The sequence below is a fragment of the Cyprinus carpio genome, chromosome B20, assembly GCF_018340385.1.
Source record: "Cyprinus carpio isolate SPL01 chromosome B20, ASM1834038v1, whole genome shotgun sequence".
Lineage (NCBI taxonomy): Eukaryota > Metazoa > Chordata > Actinopteri > Cypriniformes > Cyprinidae > Cyprinus > Cyprinus carpio.
In genome coordinates, this window is record NC_056616.1 from 16,560,082 (window position 1) to 16,580,992 (window position 20,911).

Sequence of the window (20,911 nt, forward strand, 5' to 3'; positions counted from 1 at the left end):
ATGGGAAACCATATTTGAATAACAACAAGGTCTCTGAACTCTGACCTTTAGGTTCTATTCAGGCTCAAGCATGGCTTCAATACGAGTTTAGCCCAATCGACAGCATTTGTAACAATGTAGATTATCCAAAAAAAAAAAAAACTATAATAAAAAAAGAGGCACTTACAAAAGAAGCAAAATTAATTGCAAAAAGTTTTTATAAAACCGCTTAAATCATTTCTTCTGTTAAAATGTGTAGTGCGTGAACTGTAAAGCTGTTTTTGTAATTTTTACGGTCATTTTATACTGACATGGGAACAAAGCTGTAAATTGGATATACAATACCACTCAAAAGTTTGGGGTTAGCAGCTTTTTTTTTTTTTAAAGAAATTAATACTTCTTTTCAGCAAGATTGCATTAAACTGATCAAAAGTGACAAAGTTCAAAATAAAAAAAAATGTTTTCAGTATTGATAATAAATGTTCCTTGAGCAGCAAATCAGCATTAGAATGATTTCTGAAGGATAAGCATATGCCACAAACAACTGGAGCAATGGCTGCTGAAATCTCAACTTTGCCATAACAGGAATAAATTACACTTGAATACACGAAAACACACAGAAAAGGTTCATATGTAGTCATTTTTCAAACTAAAACTAATGTTAACACAAACGTTGTTGAATCCTGTTATACTATTTTTTTTTTTTTTTAAGTGCCTCGTAACCCAAATTGTGATGAGTAAAGAGGAAAATATTCAAACTAATTTCCTTTGGTAATCAAAAACGACAGATTTGCCATTGTTAACTTGTACTGAATCCAGAATATTCATTTAAATGCAAGGGAATTTGTGTTCTTAATTATTGCCGACGGTTGCTTTTAAAAGTGAAGGGAATGTTTCACTGTGTGTGAATACAAAGCAGCATGAACACAAACAAATGGGTGGTTTCTCTTTCCTTTTGCCAAACAGGTAAACTTGAATGACAACTCTTACACATGTCTATGCAACATGCATCGAGTTCCTATAAGGAACTTGCAGAATATTTAAATAATACAGAGGTGGCATGGAAAACATTTCCTCAGAATATGTAAAGGTTAGCAGAATCCTAAGTAAAGATAAACACAGCAACAACAAAAGTTCTGTGTTCCACAAAACCACAGTAAGAGCTATAGTGTGATGGATATTCACAACAGCTGTGCACCAGAAATACTGTGAAACTGATATTACAAGAAAGCTTCACTTGCCTTCTGTTGTCTGACCTCTAGAAAGCATCTACTTGGTACAGACCACCACAGTATACATTTCCACTTCCCATTTCTAAAATTTAAACACGATTCAGAAATGAATCAAATTACTACGAATTCATCATTTTAAGGCACAATCATCACTTAAGTAGGCCAATTCAACTACTTAATTTTTAAGGAACATTCATCACTTAAGTTGGCCAACTTAGAAGCTTTGTGATGCTGTGAACTCTGCAATAAGAGCTCAGATAAACTTACAGTGAGTCCTGCTTGACATAGTGACAAAAGCAGGAACACAATTAAATGCTAAAATGTAAATAAAATTGGATTAGCATAATCCCTCAAATGACCCACAACAATGGGGGCCAAAAAAGTCCTGCTTTAAAAGCTGAATTCTCCATACTTAAAACAAAATCTATGTATCAAGTAAACGAGTATTATAACGTTTATTTAAACAGTTTTATTGTTCATGTTTTCACTTTGATTTTTAAATAGGAAAAAAAAAATAAAAAATTACTAATACAATGCCCATTTAAAACGGCATGATTAAAAAGAGTATAACAGGAAATCATCATCAATAAAAAACGGTTCTTATTAATGCTTAGAAATGCTTCTAGTTACCAAAAAATTGGCACACATGTCCCTCTAGTGGCTAACAAAGGTCAGAATCATCAGGAAAAACAATCAGCTAAAGTCACTGCAATATTAATACAAAAAAATATTTAAAACATACTACAACATGTAAATATCAAAACCAGGAGTGTACCTAATTTATATGAAAAAAATATTAAAAGCATTATTATTTTTAATAAAGTTCAAAGGACCCAGTAAGTTTGTGGATGGATTCAACCTATATGTAATAAACCACTACATGCAACAAATGTAGTTTTGGTGATGATACATAAACTACTAACAACACACTTGTGGTTCATTCTTGGGATTTCCAATCTTTATCCTGTTTCAAAGAAAGACTCTGCAGAGTAAAAGAAATAGCGCCATAAAATATTTAAAGACACAGAAATGTCAAGTATGCAAAACATGTATAGTATGAGGCATAGCATGAATCATTACCTCGGTGTCATCTGGACTGTGCAAGAATCTCTTGACAGCTCCTGTACACTTGAACCAAACAATTCAGCCGAGGATTTGAACTCTGCCGGAAGAATGCAACATGTTAATTTAGAGACTGACATGCCAAAGATTGATATAATCTTGCTTTCCCAAAAGAACATCATCTGCTTCATACCTGGAAAAGAGGGACAACACTGGTCACTGTCTCAGGATCTGCTGGGTCCTTTATCAGAATGCACAGATAGTATATAATGCTGTGCTGAGGTGGAAACATACAAGGGTGATTATTTTTAGATCACAAAGTCAATCATGCACAAGAGTCACTGGAGAAAACGGCATGTTTACCATATAAACAGCCTCGTTGATCACAATGTCTTTCAACTTGTTCATCTCAATGAAGATCGTACTTTCTCGTCCAGATGCATACGATGAAGACAGCTGGACACCGAGGGAACCGATTATGAGAAGGGTCTCATGGTCCACCTTCACAAAGTGAATATGAATCATCATCCCAGCCAGAGTGAGGATGATGGCACTCGACAGGACAGCCGTGTTCTAGACAACAGAAAAGTCAATAGTAGTCGAATAATCTCATTTTATTATTGGAAAATAAGATTACGATTTCGTTTTCTTGCAGTATCAGATGTTCTTACCTCGGTGAAGAAAAATACAGCATAAGCAAATAACCAAACGAAGCAGGTGTAGACCATCACCTTGCGCAAGGACAGTTTCGGTGAGGTGACCGTGAACTCTCTGCAGAAATCAGAGTGAGTTTGGCAGTCTAAAGAAATCGAGTTGCCATTTATGTCTGTGAACTCTTCCTCGGCCATGCTGATCACACTAAGAACATTAAATGAATCAGGATTTAGGATTAAATAGCTTTGCTGTGACAGTCATTTGACAACAAGCCGTGGAATCTTCTTCTTGTGGGGTATGGCGTTGACACATTAAGAGAAAATAGCTTTTCCGCCACCTAGTGGACTGGGGTGTGAAAAACGTAAGATTTTGTTCTCATTGACCTTTGAAAGCGAAAGTGTTGTATACAGGTGCTGGTCATATAATTAGAATATCATCAAAAAGTTGATTTATTTCACTAATTCCATTCAAAAAGTGAAACTTGTATATTATATTCATTCATTACACACAGACTGATATATTTCAAATGTTTATTTTTTTAATTTTGATGTATATAACTGACAACTAAGGAAAATGCCAAATTTAGTATCTCAGAAAATTATAATATTACTTAAGACCAATACAAAGAAAGGATTTTTAGAAATCCTGGCCAACTGAAAAGTATGAATATGAAAAGTATGAGCATGTACAGCACTCAATACTTAGTTGGGGCTCCTTTTGCCTGAATTACTGCAGCAATGCGGCGTGGCATGGAGTCGACCAGTCTGTGGCACTGCTCAGGTGTTATGAGAGCCCAGGTTGCTCTGATAGTGGCCTTCAGATCTCCTGCATTCTTGGGTCTGGCATATCGCATCTTCCTCTTCACAATACCCCATAGATTTTCTATGGGGTTAAGGTCAGCCAAGTTTGCTGGCCAATTAAGAACAGGGATACCATGGTCCTTAAACCAGGTACTGGTAGCTTTGGCACTGTGTGCAGGTGCCAAGTCCTGTTGGAAAATAAGATCTCTGTAAAGTTGGTCAGCACAGGAAGCATGAAGTGCTCTAAAACATCCTGGTATACGGCTGCGTTGACCTTGGACCTCAGAAAACACAGTGGACCAACACCAGCGGATGACATGGCACCGCAAACCATCACTGTCTGTGGAAACTTTACACGGGACCTCAAGCAACGTGGATTGTGTGCCTCTCCTCTCTTCCTCCAGACTCTGGGACCCTGATTTCCAAAGGAAATGCAAAATTTACTTTCATCAGAAAACATAACTTTGGACCATTCAGCAGCAGTCCAGTCCTTTTTGTCTTTAGCCCATTCTGATGCTGTCTGTTGTTCAAGAGTGGCTTGACACAAGGAATGCGACAGCTGAAACCCATGTCTTGCATACGTCTGTGCGTAGTGGTTCTTGAAGCACTGACTCCAGCTGGAGTCCACTCTTTCTGAATCTCCCCCACATTTTTGAATGGGTTTTGTTTCAGAATCCTCTCCAGGGTGCGGTTATCACTATTGCTTGTACATTTTTTTTTTTATCACATCTTTTCCTTCCCTTCGCCTCTCTATTAATGTGCTTGGACACAGAGCTCTGTGAACAGCCAGCCTCTTTTGCAATGACCTTTTGTGCCTTACCCTCCTTGTGCAAGGTGTCAGTGGTCATCGTTTGGACAACTGTCAAGTCAGCAGTCTTCCCCATGATTGTTGTAGCCTACAGAACTAGACTGAGAGACCATTTAAAGGCCTTTGCAGGTGTTTTGAGTTAATTAGCTGATTAGAGTGTGGCACCAGGTGTCTTCAATATTGAACCTTTTCACAATATTCTAATTTTCTGAGATACTGAATTTGGGATTTTCTTTAGTTGTCAGTTATAATCATCAAAATTAAAATAAATAAACATTTGAAATATATCAGTCTGTGTGTAATGAATGAATATAATATACAAGTTTCACTTTTTGAATGGAATTAGTGAAATAAATCAACTTTTTGATGATATTCTAATTATATGACCAGCACCTGTAAAGTCCATACAATAATTTGTGTTTACTAGTGATAAGTAACTTTTTAACAGCATAGTCTTTGTGACACTTTGTGATGAGAGTACTCATTCCAGAAATAATATTCTTTAAAACAATATAGCCTACTTCAACAAATATAAGTGTGAACTAAATTGTATAGGCTTCCATTTACAATTAAATGAAAGTCTAATAGGTTAAACTTTACATGTAAGATTAGATAACAGTTAAAACTTGAATCAAGTACTTCACATGTGCTTTAAAACGTTAGTCTACATATTAAGTGTACTTCTTTAAAGCACAAACGTTTAAAATAAGTTAAAATGTGCTATAAAAATAATTTGACATTATAAATGGCCCTTTATAAAATTTTTTTTAAAAAGTTTAAGTGTTAAGATGACAGTGTCCATTAACATCATTGCATGAAAACTATCTGCAAGTACAGATTTTTAAAACATACTTTTAAGATTTGAAGTACACGTAAAAGTGCAAAATAAATTAAGCACACTTATTTTTCAGACAGGAATGCCCAATGATAAGTTATTATTCTGTGCCCTCATATGTTCCCAAAGATGTTCCTCTTGCACCATCTTGTTTTTGAAATCATATAGCTGTTGACCTCTGCCCGGCACATCTTACAAGTAGGCTACTTGTGGAGAATGGACTCCGTTACCCATCTGGCTTTGCGGCTGGTAACCTTCGACTTCCGCTCCAGTGAAAACAAGCCGATCAGCTGATCTGACCTGGCAACAACATTCACCCAAATCTACCGGGGAGGGCAATCATTTTACAAGCTGGTGGGGAAAAAACAGTTATCTTGACATTAACCGGCTTAATTAATTTGTGTTTATCAAAGGGTCGTTGTCGTTTGCGAGGTTTCAGGGAATTCAGAAGCTTGTTTGATGAAAATTGCGGTGTGATTCTGGCTCGAAATCAGCTTGTTTTGTTCGGTCAAAGCTGAGTTGACCAATGTGTTGTTGGGTGTACATATTTTAAGGACAGTCTGTACGATACTAAACAATTATTAATTCCGCTGCATTAGTCATTTCTAACCCCCTAGTGTTTGTAGTCTTTGAAATTTGAGGTGTTTTTACAGGCACGTATGCTAAGATTAGCTAGCTTGAGTAACAAAGCCCAGGACGATAACAACACCCGAATGTAACGTTAGCTATTTTCTTAGTGTTTACATCTGCCAATAAATACATGTCGATTGTTGTCGCTTGTAGTTTGTAAGTTTAGACTGCTTGATCACTTTAAAATCAACCAGAAGTCTAACTTAGTGCCAGTGCTATACGGATATCAACTGATCTATTTATAGTTCATATTGAATGTTTGATTTTAAGCCAATGTCATAATTTGACACCACATTTCGAATTCCAATGAATTTCAAGGCAAACGAGTAAGAGATTTTGCTTAAGATCTCATATGCATCATATTTGAGGCATTATATTTAATCTCTCTTGTTAGTTGTACATTTAGATTGATTTCTACTATAGCAACTTTGAGGAATATCTAGTCAGTATTTTTCTGAAGGATTTTAGTATTTTAAATTCGGTCGCTTCCGTTCGGTCCGCTACCTCTCTGTTATATTCAGACGTATAATGAGCAGTCAGGGGCCGTCGGTGGAGAAGGGGGTGAACGGCGTCCTGGTTTGTCAGGAGAGTTACGCCTGCGGTGGCTCGGACGAGGCCGCCTTCGAGTGCGACGAGTGCGGCAGCCTGCAGTGCGTGCGCTGCGAGCTGGAGCTCCACTGTCAGGAGCGCATGAGGAACCACGACAGGATCCGGATCTCACCTGGACACGTACCCTACTGCGATTCATGTAAAGGGGACGGGGGCGTTCCGAACGGGGGTCGCCTGAGAGCAGTGGTCCGCTGTCAGGGATGTAAAATCAACCTGTGTTTGGACTGTCAGAAGCGGACTCACAGCGGGGTCAGTAAAAGAAAGCACCCTCTCATCGTCTACCCTCCCTCGAAACCCGCGGAGAACTGCAGCACTGGAGATGAACAGCTGGATGCGTTGAAAGCTAAACTGGAGCAAGTCACCAGCTTTCTTCTAGTGGATGAAAAGGAAGATATGCAAGTAAGTCAGCTTGTGTAACTTCTGAACTTTTCCCGTTTTATACATACAATATGTATTGTTAGCTTACGGTCGGAACTGTATCCCTTCTAGCCACAACCAGTTTTTGAGCATACAATTTTGATTTTATGCAAAATAAACATATAATAATAATAATAATAATAAAACTGTGATACAAGGAAAATGTGAGATATTGAGTGAGGTGAAATGGAACACATTATTAAGCAACATGTTCATTTCCACAACCTGAACAGGTGAAGGATGAGGAGGAGTTCGTGAGGAAATTAGCCTGCAGGCCCGAGGAGCTCTTGAAGGTGGTGTCCATTTTCGGCAACACTGGAGAAGGCAAATCCCACACCCTCAATCACACTTTCTTTTTGGGTCGTGAAGTTTTCAAGACATCTCCAACCCAGGAATCCTGCACCGTTGGGGTGTGGGCAGCACTGGACCCTGTCCATAGTGTGGTGGTTGTTGACACAGAGGGACTCCTGGGGGCAGGAACTAACCAAGGACAGCGAACCCGCCTCCTCCTGAAGGTGCTTGCCGTCTCTGATCTGGTCATCTATCGGACCCATGCCGACCGGCTACATGATGATCTTTTCAAGTTTCTTGGAGATGCATCAGATGCGTATCTAAAACATTTCACAAAGGAGCTGAAAGCCACAACTGCACGCTGTGGTTTGGATGTGCCCCTTTCGACTTTGGGTCCTGCTGTTATAATCTTCCATGAGACAGTCCACACCAAGTTATTAGGCTCAGGTCAGTTTTGGATGTTTTCTACTTTGCTGTCTTACCTAACGATAATAAGTTAGGAATGACACTGTAAAGATAAGGTAAGCAAAATAATAAAAGCATAATACGCCTCTTTTGCACACACTGTAGACAAGCCATCAGAATCAGCTGAGCGGCTTCTTCAGGAACGTTTCAGAAAGCTTGGCCTCTTTCCGGAAGCATTCAGCTCTATTCAGTACCGGGGCACTCGAACCCACAACCCCCCGACTGACTTCAGCGGTCTGCTGCGCAGCATGGAGCAGCAGTTAGACAACAACACTACACGATCTCCACGGTCTGCCGGTGTCATCTATAAAGCCTTGCAGGTAATTTTTTTGATAAACTCAGTAACACTTTTAGCTCATCAATGACATGAAAGGGTGGAAGAGTTGCTTTGAAATGTTCTCAACAACTTTTCTCTAAAATCATTCCTTTTTTATCTACTGAAGTGGGCTGTTTTTGTCACAAGACTATTTACAAATCTTAAGACCTGGGCTTTACATATTCCAAAGGACATTTCTGCTATTTCTAGTTATCAATTATAATGTACAGTAGCTGATCAAGCTCTTGTTCTCCAGGCTTTGAGTGAGTGCTTCAGTGGAGAGATTCCTGATGAGCATCTGGCAAGCAACTCTTTTTTTCCAGATGAATACTTTACCTGCTCCAGCATCTGCCTCAGCTGTGGGTAAGTCTTCACATTTCAGGTATCACTCCACTACTGATTTCAAATCTTTCACATTTTTAAGGCAACACTCACTTAGAAGAACATACTCTCTGTTCGGGGTGGTATGAATTAAAAAATAAATAAATAAAAAAAAGATTTTGTAAGTAGCCTCTTTAGTTTGCCAAAGCTGTTTTTATTTAATAAATAAAAAACATTACAAACAGTAATATTGTGAAATATGATTACAATTTAAAATTACTGTTTTTTTTATTTTTATTGTAGTATATTTTAAAATGTAATTTATTTCTGTGATGGAAAAGGCTAAATCTTGAGTCTCTCACTTTTGATCAATTTATTGTATTCTTGCTGAATAAAAGTATTAATTTTTTAAAAAAATATATCTGACCCCAAACTTTTAATCTGTAGTTTTTGTTAAATAGTGTAATTTTAGCAATTTCATTCAAAGATTCATATGGAATCTGTGACTGTTTTTATGGAATCCTTATGCTGATTTTGAGGGGAAAAATTAAATGAAATATGGTAATAATAATAATAAGATTGATTTAATTAGCCAAATGACTTTAGAGCCTTCAATGTTAAAACTTTTGAATTTAAATTCTGCATTTCCAAATTCCATGTGGGCCTATTCTCTTCAAATGATCGTTTAAAAATTAAAAATAGAGAGACAATGCTCTAGAGGGTCCCTGAGCAACATTTAAGCATGTAAAATTAATATTTTTAATGTTTTATTTTTACAATTGAGTAATTTACATAGACTGAGAACTAGTTTGGAAGAGTCATTTAAAAGAACTGGTTCAAAGGAGTTATTTGTATGGCTCCGATAAGGTGGCTAAACTAGTAATTAGACGTTTAACGGTACTAGTTTTGACCCCTGTAGTGCAGGTGGAAAATTCCTTGCATTTACACCCTCCTAAAGCCTGTTCTAGTCATGTTCAAGTCTGTTCTGAATTACATTTTTAAACAAATATAATTCTAATACTTTGTGGGTTTTTGTTTTTTTTTAGCTCAGGCTGTAAAAACAGCATGAATCACCTACGAGAGGGTGTGGTGCATGAGGCCAAACACCGCTGTCGCTATTCAGTCCACTATGATAATCGCATCTATACCTGCAAGGTAAGACATAAATAAAAAAACACATGACCTGACACAGGCTCTGTGACTGCCCACGTCTGACATTATGTGTGTAAACCTGCTATTCCAGGCTTGTTATGAAAGTGGCAAAGAGGTGATTGTGGTTCCGAAGACGACAGCATCCTCTGACTCACCATGGTTTGGCTTGGCCATATACGCCTGGTCCGGGTGAGTCATGTTATTGAATTATATTCGTAAATGGTCCATTTAGTTCAGTTCATTTAGATGTACAGGACTTAGTTGGGCTTTTTCCTTTGCAGATATGTGATCGAGTGTCCTAACTGTTCGGTGATCTATAGAAGTAGGCAGTACTGGTATGGAAACCAGGACCCTGTTGATACAGTGGTTAGGACTGAGATCCAGCATGTCTGGCCAGGGGTGAGAGTAATCTGCTGTTCAGCCCACGTATCAATATTTAAATAGCAAATAGAACAAGCTTTGTTTACTTTTACATTTACGTCTCAGTCTGATGGATTCCTGAAGGACAATAACAACGCTGCGCAAAGGCTGCTGGATGGTGTGAACTATATGGCTCAGTCTGTTTCAGAGCTAAGCGTCAAGCCTGCCAAAGCTGTCACTGCCTGGTTAACAGACCAGATTGCCCCAGCTTACTGGAAGCCCAATTCTCTCATCATTGTGAGTTTTAATGCTAGCTAGGCAATTTTAATGTGGCTTTTTTTTTTAATGAAGAGAAGTCTTCACTAAAACACTAAAACTTTTTCCAGAGATGTAAAAACTGTGGAGTGGCATTCCAAGATAATGATACAAAGCACCACTGTCGGGCTTGTGGAGATGGTTTCTGTAATGGTTGCTCCTCTAAGACACGGCCAGTCCCTGAGAGAGGTTGGGGCCTGGCGCCTGTGCGAGTCTGTGATGCCTGCTTTCAAAACAGAGGAATCTCAGAAGGTATCCCAAAATATATATATAACATCACTTCATTTCAAAAACATGAATTCATTTCATAATATTCATGAAAGATGCAGATGGTTGCTCTGAGCACAACAAATACCAGATGAAGTGAGTCATACTGTTTGTATCTGCTTTTAACTTTAATATTTGGTATGTCAACCTTTTGCAGCAATTACAGCAGCATATCTCTCTGGCAATACATTTCCTGAGAACTTCAACACTTATGTTATCCTATGCCGTCTGCAACTCAAGTCAAAGGCTTTCCTTTAAATGTACAATAGATCTGTCCAGTTTATTTTCCAACTCGCCCCAAATTTGCTCGATGGGGTTGAGGGGCCAATCCATCATTTACAGTGTTCAAGGAGATTCCTTCCTTTGTACGTAGTTCCAGGCAAAAGTTTGTTAAATGGGTATTGTAATGGCCAATTCAACATGAACAACTGAAACCTCTTAAATATGCCAAGTGTTAACAATTTTGGCCACCACTGTGTATGTGTGTATATACATATATATTAGGGATGTGCATCTCATATGAAGCAGCTACCGATGCGATGGGATGTGATACGATTCACCCCTATTACGATGCATTGTGATTCGATTTGATGCAATATGATGCAATGGAGAAAATATTATCACTTTTAATGCCTCAAGGCCTGTTTCATAAAAAAAGTTAACCAAATAAGCCAGGCTTATTTCAGTTAGTCTGACTCATTGTCAAATGATTTGGTTCCATAAAGTAAATTTAACACAAGCTTAGATCAAGCTTAGTCACTGAGGCAACTTATGCTGGGAAACTAACCTGGTCTAAAGTAGGCTATGTATGTGTATGTGTGTACATATGTATATACATAGATAGATAGATAGATATAGATATGTATTAGTACTGTAAAAAATTTAAAACTAATGAAGAATTAAGGTAAAAAGTGATCATAATATCTTAAATAACACCTTGCTAAATACGGTTATTTTGAAAGTACTACACACTTGGTGTCAGACACTGGTGCAACATGTTGTGACATAAACATGCAGTATTTCAATCCATAATATCATACTCTAACTGGTCTTACACAGAACTACTGGATGCAGCGCTGGAAGAGGAGCAAGGTGGGACTCTGATCGCCAGGAAGGTGGGAGAAGCTGTTCAGAACACATTAGGAGCGGTAGTCACTGCTATAGACATCCCTCTTGGTGAGTTCTTCAATCCTCAAAGAGCCTATAAAAAAAAAAGTTAACATGACAGTATGTTACTACTAATATAAATGCACACTTGAAATACAGTTGAGTAGCAATCCATTATTTGTTAAAGTAACCTCTTCTGTGATCTTTAGGATTAAGCATTTTATTTTCATAACAGTTACATACTTGTGCAGGAATATCTCAGCGTATATAAATTATCAAATGTGTTTACTAGGTCTGGTAAAAGACGCCGCCCGTCCAGCATACTGGGTCCCTGACCAAGACATCCGTTGCTGCCACCAGTGCCAGCGTGAGTTTAATGCCCGTCTCTCTATTCATCACTGCCGTGCATGTGGAGAAGGAGTATGTAACGACTGCTCCCCTGATCGCCGGGCCGTGCCCTCCAGGGGTTGGGACCATCCTGTGCGGGTGTGCATCACCTGCAACCAGAAATCTGGAGAGCTCTAGCAGAAGCGAACATCACTCCACATTATAAGACACCACCTTATGTGGCCACAGTGCTTCAGGATGGGTTGGGAGGGAAAAAAGCACTGCTCTCGAACCAATGAATGATTGTTTGAGAGGAACATCTCTGCTTTTTGTCCCAACACTTCATTCACGTCATGCTCCTCAGCTCTACATAAGCTGTTCACAGTTTAATATATGTAATGGCCTATGTATTTTCTTCTTTTAAAGGTAAAATCCAGCAAGAAAATAAATCTGTCAAACCCTCGACAATCCTTTGTCTACCATGCAATACGTTACCTGTGGGCAGGCCCAGATGGAACGTTGGAATAAGCGTTTTTGTGAAAATCAGCAGAATGGGTTTAAACATGGTAGGAAAAAAAAAAGTGTTAAACATGATCAAAGGTGCAAAATAAGAATTAAGTCCATTCCATATCCGTGGCTGCAGATCCATATGGGCCTTCCTGTGGGTAAAGGCAGCTAACTTATGGCCTCTACATGATACATAGACCGGTGCACAAATATTAGTAATATTGTTTACCGTCCTGTTGTGTTGCTCCATTTTTAGTTTAAGGAAAGATTAATTAGCTTTTACCTGTTTAAAACACAAGGTTGCCCATATTGTTTTGCATTCCTTTACCCTCCAAGAAACTCTAGTGTAGATTTTAAATTAATTCCTATTTGTCTCTAATATTTGCTGCCTGTTATGAAAAAGATCTGGCATGATCATGCAAAATTTTCAGATGTTCAGCATAATTTAAAGACTTCTTTATCATTTATTTTAAATGCATGTACTTGAGCAGGACGTTTTTGTTTGACGGTTTTAAAAACGGACATTTTTAATGAATCACTTCCACTGTTGCCGAATCAAACTGCATAGTGACTCTTAACACAAAGCAATGATGAAATCACACAAATGATGTGGCTCTGCTTTATCTGTCAAAAGCAAAGGCAATCCACATAAATCTCATGTTATCATATGGTAGTTGCTCTTATTTAGCCCCAGGTATGTGTTCTGGCCAAACAAACAACTCGTTATGTAGAATCAGGTTATCGTAGGCTCAGTGAGGCATTATGTGTGGATGACCGAACATGACTGACACAGACGTAAGAAACATGAATATCATTTTATGTGATTTGCACCTTGTATGCCAATTAAATTAAACTTGAGTACCTCTAAGAGTGTGGCTTAAATATAAAAATGTGTAAATGCACAAATGGGACCGTTTTCTTATTTGTCCATAAAATGAAATTCCATGGGGTCCAATGTTTTCATTTTATGGACAAAAACAGTTAAAACGTTAAATTCATGTTGGGATTTGAACTAAAGATACAGATAAACAAAGTTTGGATTTATTTTGAATTGAAGAATGGTTTCCCCTCTTTTTTTTTTTTTTTTACAAAAAGTTCCAGCACATTTCAAGTAAAACATTTCCAGAAAAACAACATAACATGAAATTGCACTTTTAAGAGGTATGTTTCAAGTGACTATAATTTATATCTAATAAGCTTTTCCAAAAATGAATTTATTGATGATATAACGGATAAGAAGTATTCTGAATCCATCACAGTCTAATCTAGAATATTAATAAAAAAGAAAAACTAAAGGCAAACGGTAAAATGGCAACATTTTGGTCAGGAAGCCACAGAAACGATGATGTATTGACCACACAGCAGCCTGTCTTTTTAGATGGCAAATGTTAGCACTGACCCTCCAGTGTTCGACCTTCCTGATAGTCTTTGTTGTAAGAGTAGTGGTACAGATCATGACGGACAGCCATAAGGAGTCCAGGAAGTCCTCTACTACCACCCAACTGGGAGGAAAACACCACATTTGGGATTGAGTCTTTCCCTGCAGGGTGAGGTGAGGGGATGGTCCTGAGGAGACGGCTGTCATGGAGGCTCCAGAGTCGGGTGTAGCAGTCCTGACCCACTGCAAACGGCACACAATTAGATGCGTTACAAGTGTTGCGATAGAACTGAACTGAAACTATGGTTTAAATGAAAGAGATTTACCAGCAAGCAGCAATCCTTCTGGCTCATTGACATGAATGGGCAGGTAGGCATATTCATTGTGGTGTCCTTCATACTGTTTGACGGACCGCTTGACACGAATGTCCCACAGCTTTATCTGTTCAGTGACAACATGAAGGCAGAATAAAAATGAATTAATTGAAATAAATTGTTATTAATAGCATGATGGTCTTTGGTCATTTTAGTTGTTTATTTTAGACAGACCTTGCCCAGCATGTCAGCAGCGAGGAGGTAGTTCTCATCCTGTAGCAGTTGGACCGAGGTGATGGCTGACTCCTGGAAGAAGCGGCTGGTTTTCCAACTGTGACTGCGACCCCTGTCACGCTGACGCAGGTCGATGCTGAAGATCTCTCCTGAGCGACAGCCGTTGAACAGCACGGGAGCCTAAAATACAATGCACATGGGTTAAAGTGTCACACAGATATCTTTGCTCACATACATAAAGTAAAAAACCGTGAGAAGAATGATAAAATTTACAAAAGCTTATTATTATTAAAGGGATAATTCTGAGCAGTACACAGATGGCGTACGCTCTTCTGTATCAGCCGTGCCACAAGGATACGTTTTTTACGTGTATTTACGCTTTGGTTTGAAAGCAAACAATGCATCGGCGCAGCGCGGCTGACACAGAAGAGATTACGCTGCCTGCGTACTAGTCAGAATTGACAAAATGGAGCAATGCTGATTTGGAGAGACACAGAGGAGAGGAATTGTTGAATAAAGTCGTTATTTTTGTTTTCTTCGTGTACAAAAAGTACTCTCGTCGCTTCATAATGTTACGGTTGAATCACTGATGGCAGATGGACTATTCTGACGATGGTTTTCATACTTTCCTGGACCTTGACACTGTTATTTATTTGGCAGTCTATGGGACAGTCTCAAGCCTCCCTGTTTTCATCCAAAATATCTAGAATTGTGTTCCGAAGACAAATGAAGCTTTTACGGGTTTGGAATGACATGGGGTAAGTGATTAATGACAAAATTTTCATTTTGGGATTGAGTAACCCTTTAAGAGCCTCAGCAGCACCACATGCATACGTCGTGCTACTCTCGTGAAAACACTTACAAAAAAGACAAAAAATAGAAGAAAAAATTCATTGTTTGCAATATTTTTATTTTCTTTGCACACAAAAAGTATTCTCGTAGCTTTACAAAATTAAGGATGAACCACTGATGTCACATGGACTATTTTAACAATGTCCTTACTACCTTTCTGGGTCTTGAACATGTCTAGGCAGGGTCAGACCATTAGAGAGCTCTCAGATTTCTTAATTATAATAGAAATATTTTAATTTGTGTTCCAAAGATGAACGAAGGTCTTACGGCTTTGTGAGAATTTATGTAATTAATGACAGAACTTTAATTTTTGGGTGAACTATCATTTTAATAAAGGATTTTTTTAAATATAATTTTGCATTTTGCATGAACTTCATATTTAAAGTGGTTACGCATTCAAATTTAGTGGGTTGGATGCTGTATTACACAATTAAATTCTGTAAAACATTTTAATGAGGTAAAAATGACAGCGAGTACTTTTAATGAGAGTAAAATTGAGAGGGACTGTAAAGTAGGAGGCGACAGAAAGAGACAGACATGATGCAGGTTACACTCAAACCACACAACCATTGCGCCATGGCCACGACTTCAGGGTTGCTTGGGATGAAAAATCATTGTTCTTTACTCACCCTCAGGGCAAACTGTTGAGCTAGAACATCACTGCCTGCGAGGTATGTCGCTCTGCGTCCAGTCACAGCATCCGTCACAATCACTCGTCGAGAAAGGCCTATATAGAAAAATAATAGATATAAACTGGAAATTGTAATAATATTTTACAATATTACTGTTTTTACCATATTTTTGGTCAAATAAATGTAGTTATGGTGAGCATAATTTTCTTTCCAACAGCATATTGCAGAAACACATAGAAAAAGTCACCAGTGCTGAAGGTTTTATCAGCCTGTGGGTTGAGGCACCATGCACATGACCAAGCTGTGGAGATCTTAAAACTGCACAGCATCCCTGGCTGATCTGATGATAAAAAGTCATTTCAGTTTAATAAAGGGAAAACAAATAAAAAGAGTTTTTAATTTAAAAATGTGGGCGACCCAAAAGGAAAGGATTTGTACCTGGATTGAAGTTGCTGAAAAGAGAAGCAGGTAATAAGCTTACACAGCCGGGGGTCTGAGAGATGCCCACCAAACACAACCTGAAAAGACTTGTCAAGAAACACTTCCTCATCGATTAGACATGTTTGTGACTATTTCATTTGATTAATTGTCATTAATAGAGTAAATATGCAGGTATGCTTCTATTGTAATGATATAGTTTACGCACTTTATTCAAACAGAGTGATTATTTGACCTACATTCATAGAAGTATTTATGAAGAAAGACTAAATGTATTAAGAGGATATTAAACGATGCCAATAATTCCATATCAAAAGCATATGGTGTTTAAAGTCCTTCCACCTCCACATCTGTTTTGTGGTAATGTTAATTTATTAACCATTTATTTTACTGACTACTGATTGTGAAAATTCCTGAAAACTGACACCCCATTACGGTTTCAAAATAAGCATAAAAAAAATTGAAGATGTAGTTTTTAGAATCTAAAATGTTTGAAGCAGGGCCGGACTGAGACGCAATCTCAGGCCGGGAAATCAATCATCAATCAACCAGGCCACACAGAAAAAAGGGGCCAAAATTGTATCTTTTGGGGTATAACAGCTTGTCACTGGAACAGGAGCCTTAAAAGGACTTCTTTGTACCTTTTTTTTTTTTTTTTTTTTTTACCCCTAATAGGAACGTATTAGTACCTTAAGAGTAGTTATTCATACCCTTAAGGTACTAATTTGTAGGCCTACCTATTAGGGGTAAAAAATGAACAAAGATGTCCTTTTAAGGGTCCTGTTCCAGTGACAAGCTGTTGTACCCCGATTAGCCCCTTTTTTCTGTATAAAGTCTATACATCCGCAACAATTTCTGAAACCACAGACAACCCTATTACTTGTATGGCCATCACATAAAAAGTTCTAAATCCTTGGTCTGGGGCCGTGGAAAATAATAAAGTTTCTTTCTTGCACTGCACCTTCACTTCCCTTTCCTTAATTTTCCCCAATACCTCTTTACCCCCCCCCCCCAACACTCAACTAGGTTAATAAAGACAAAACTATCTAGCCTATTTACACATGAAACTGACCTGCACTTGAAACCCTGAACAGGTCAGTGATGTTTCATCCGTCATGTTTGACGGAAGCACGGAACAGACATGAGCCGATATAACGCAGCGCTGCCAGTCAAGACTAACCAATTTATGATTTATTATCGAATTAAAAAAATCGGAAATGATCACTTTAGTACACTGAGACAGCATAAATCTAAAATTTTAAGAATAATAACAAAAAAAAAAAAAAAGTAAACAAAAAAAAAATCAGGGCAGCGGGCCAAATCAGCCTCCAGGCCACCGGGAATTCTCCCTGTGCTCCAGATGGCCAGTCCGCGCCTGGTTTGAAGGATACAGAACATGAGAGTCTGTATGTGTCACGGACGCCCAGCACACAGAGTTTACCTGAAACAAAATTACAAGGAAATAGTTTTTAGTACTATAAAACATCTTATTTTTGGTGAAAGGAATTCATTTTAAATTCCCCTGGTTACCTTGCGGTTAGTGAAATAAAGGTTATCACACATCTCCACTGACAGAGAGCCTTTCCTGTAGCCATGGAAATTCATAATGCCGTACTTGCAGCCTCCGTGTGACACGTCATTTACTGTGAAGACTCGCTCACAAGCTGAATCTGCCTAATAAGATACATCCAGAAAAAAAGGAAAACAGTCAGACTGAAACCACATTCACTGCCAAAACTTAATCTTCCTTCTGCTAGTTTTTCAAAGAACAGACAACTGGAGGCCAAAACCTCCAGTAACACCTGCCAGCAATCCATTTCCATGAAAACAAAGAGTAACCCACAAATGGTTTGACTGTTCTCAAATTGCCTGTCCTCAGCATAACATGCTGTTTTTCCACTGAGAACACATTTAAATGAACTGAGTTGCCTCAGAAATCAAGTTTCAAGTTTTTCCATTAAATGAGAGGCTTACAACAATAAGATGGAAGTTATCTGTGTTCGGGCTGGTGGAGTTGGAGCTCTGCACCTCCAGCCTCTGACGCTGCATCCCGCTGACTTTCACTTCATGGATTAGCCTGCAAAAAGGAATCAAATTCATTTTGGGATCCAATTTTTTCTTGGTCAAGTACTTTCTGAAAAAAAGCTGCATCCATAAGATATTTTATGTCATACCTAGAATAGGAGCTTGGGGGCAGCAGACCCAGATGTCTCTTCTGTAACAGCAATGCAGAATTCAGCCCAGTCCTGGGAGCTTTCTGAACACATTAGGGAGAAACAAGGAGAAAGTGAATCACCTGCACATCTCAATACAATAATTTATACTGATGAAACCCATCCAGCTACTGCAGATATGCTTGTCCATGAAACATCCATAGATTTCTCTCAAAGAACTTTGCAGTCGGAATTCAGTGCAAAAATGTGATACAAACAGTGAGGGATGTCCATATAAACTAGATTTACATATAGCTAGAGGAAGTATTCAGTAATTCCCCAACTCACCTTCCTAGGACCATCATCCTCCACCAGAAGCGCTGATCTCTTTTTCTCCTCTTCCTTTTTCTGAAGCCCTTCTTTTGTCAGAGGGTTACAGTTGTTGTGCCCAGGCAACAAACGGAAGTAGCGGTTTTTCTCTGGGTCAAAGTAGAAACCTGGCAACTCTATAAACAATAATGGTTAATGATAAAGTGAATCATTTAGGACTGACAGGACAAAAGACGTAAAGGGAGATAATGTAAGTAAAAGTTGACCTGGTGCAGATGAGGATGCAGAGGATGAACTTGCATCAGCTGATGCACTGTCAGAACTAGGAACATTCATAATGTTAATGGCTAATATAAAGTTAATACAAGCCGAACTGAAAATAATCTAAATCAAATTTGACCGAAAGGGACTGAACTCCCAAAAATCACTGACTCTAGATCTCAATACTTTAGTATATACACATGCTGATTTGGAATGCAACATACACATTGAAGAGCTTGTTCACTAAAAAAAAATGACTCACCCTCATGTTGTTTCAAACCTGTATGATTTTTTTTTTTTTTTTTTTTTTTTTTGTGGGACATAAAAGCAGATGTTATGCTGAATGACATCATTCACTTTGACTACATCTTTTGTCCATACAATGAAAGTGAATATTACTGACGCATTCATTCTGCTTGACATCACCTTTTGTGTTCCACAGAAGAACTTAAACAAGTTTGCAACAACACGAGGGCGAGTAAATGACATCATGTTCATTTACAGGTGTGTCTAGGTGAAAAATGATAGACTCTGCCTGTGTTAGTTACCTATATTCCTGCTCCTCGTGGGCTGAACGGAGTCTGCTCCGCCACTGTGACTGATTATGGTGTCGGTGTCGGTCCCTGCCACTCGATCGCCAGTTCCCCCGCTTCATTTCTACTTCTCAGGATTCATGCCAGTGACTTATACCTCAAAACGGTTAATGTTAAATAAATAGGCAAAATCGTGTATTCATTTTTGGGTTTAGCACATATAAAAGGAAAACCTAAACTTTTTGCAGGATTATTTAGAAATCGAGCAGTGATGAAAAACACTGATTTGTTATGGAGCTGAACAAGGAGCTAACATGCTAAGACTAGTATTATGAACACGCACGTGGTTCGTTCATGTTAACGGTTACTCTTGCAGAAGAGAACTCGCGTTCATATAGTGATTGTTCGTTGAAATAACTTGTAAACTTTATGCAAAAAGAAGAGTCATAACAAACTTACCTGATAAAGATGCACTCGTGCTGACTTCCTGTTTGGAAATATGATTTCCTCATGACACTGGGAATTCCCGCCTCCTTACTGTTCATTGGTGGAACCCTGAGACTTTGCGATATTGAAATAATGTGACTGGATAATGAGCTGTCAATCACGTAAGGGGCTGTCTCGTTGACATTCAGAATCATACACGAAGCTAAAGGAATTAATAAAAATATAAATAGTTATAATTAGCACGATGTAACTGTGTTTTAATTATGACCGTTGTATGTATTTATATTTAAAAAAAACAGATAAAAACAATTTAGGCACAAACATGTATACTGTTTATTTACTTTTATTAATTATTTATTAATTAAATTACATTTTTATATTTAAAATATGCCCTACAGAAATCACCAAGCTCAAATTGTGTAGTCATTGTGTAGTAAACCGCAATAATATAATTTAAATAAAAATCTAGTTAAATTTGACAGATGAATGTTATTTTTAATGTTATTATAAGGCTAAAGGCTGCTCTTATTCTGTTGCTGAATGTAAAACAACATATGCAGTTTACATAAATTGCGTTACTTTATCTCTTCAACTTCCAAACAAGTAGTCTAAGTAAAGCTGTTTAAAATAATTTTTATAATTTTGACAGCTCTCGGAAGCCACGCCCAGATTCTGATTCCTGGTTTTGGATTGGCCAGACTGCCGGACACTGAGGTCCGTATTGGCTGCTCTTCTTTCACAAGGTTCCCAAAGAACTCAGAGTTGGAATATTGGGTTACAGTGTGGCAAAATGGCGACTGTCATTCAGAATCCGCTGAAAGCGTAAGTAATTATAAACATTATTTTCGCTCGTTTTCGAAAATGTGCTATATTCCGCATGATTTA

The 20,911-nt window shown here is 38.2% G+C and overlaps 4 protein-coding genes across 6 annotated transcripts in view; 2 read left to right on the forward strand and 2 right to left on the reverse strand.

The window, feature by feature from the left end:
• Positions 1-1,662: 1,662 nt before the first annotated feature.
• Positions 1,663-3,355, reverse strand: LOC109045272 (phosphatidylinositol N-acetylglucosaminyltransferase subunit H-like). Its single transcript, XM_019063136.2, has 5 exons — positions 2,945-3,355; positions 2,637-2,846; positions 2,467-2,550; positions 2,292-2,373; positions 1,663-2,193 (listed from the first exon to the last, which is right to left on the reverse strand). Exons 1-4 carry the CDS (start codon positions 3,119-3,121, stop codon positions 2,299-2,301), a joined length of 546 nt encoding a protein of 181 aa, XP_018918681.1. The 5' UTR covers positions 3,122-3,355; the 3' UTR covers positions 1,663-2,193; positions 2,292-2,298.
• A 2,266-nt stretch (positions 3,356-5,621) lies between these two features.
• Positions 5,622-12,410, forward strand: LOC109084334 (zinc finger FYVE domain-containing protein 1-like). The gene is made up of 11 exons (XM_042747319.1): positions 5,622-7,008; positions 7,260-7,764; positions 7,888-8,102; positions 8,355-8,461; positions 9,466-9,574; positions 9,663-9,760; positions 9,853-9,970; positions 10,058-10,228; positions 10,318-10,498; positions 11,573-11,689; positions 11,913-12,410. The coding sequence occupies exons 1-11, from the start codon at positions 6,529-6,531 to the stop codon at positions 12,143-12,145; spliced, it is 2,334 nt and encodes a 777-aa protein (XP_042603253.1). The 5' UTR covers positions 5,622-6,528; the 3' UTR covers positions 12,146-12,410.
• Positions 12,411-13,473: 1,063 nt separating this feature from the next.
• On the reverse strand, positions 13,474-19,939 carry wdr21 (WD repeat domain 21). The gene is made up of 13 exons (XM_042747321.1): positions 19,595-19,939; positions 19,052-19,107; positions 18,804-18,961; positions 18,477-18,559; positions 18,277-18,379; positions 17,833-17,976; positions 17,694-17,743; positions 16,303-16,382; positions 16,112-16,204; positions 15,862-15,959; positions 14,381-14,560; positions 14,159-14,273; positions 13,474-14,075 (listed from the first exon to the last, which is right to left on the reverse strand). Exons 1-13 carry the CDS (start codon positions 19,699-19,701, stop codon positions 13,843-13,845), a joined length of 1,500 nt encoding a protein of 499 aa, XP_042603255.1. The 5' UTR covers positions 19,702-19,939; the 3' UTR covers positions 13,474-13,842.
• A 787-nt stretch (positions 19,940-20,726) lies between these two features.
• dpf3 (D4, zinc and double PHD fingers, family 3) overlaps positions 20,727-20,911 on the forward strand; it is a 36,826-nt gene continuing 36,641 nt past the window's right edge. For all 3 annotated transcript variants that reach the window (XM_019099026.2, XM_019099027.2, XM_042746104.1), the window contains exon 1: positions 20,727-20,848. In XM_019099026.2, coding sequence (XP_018954571.2) covers positions 20,817-20,848 — 32 coding nt within the window. In that variant the 5' untranslated portion in view covers positions 20,727-20,816. The remainder of the gene's footprint in view (positions 20,849-20,911) is intronic.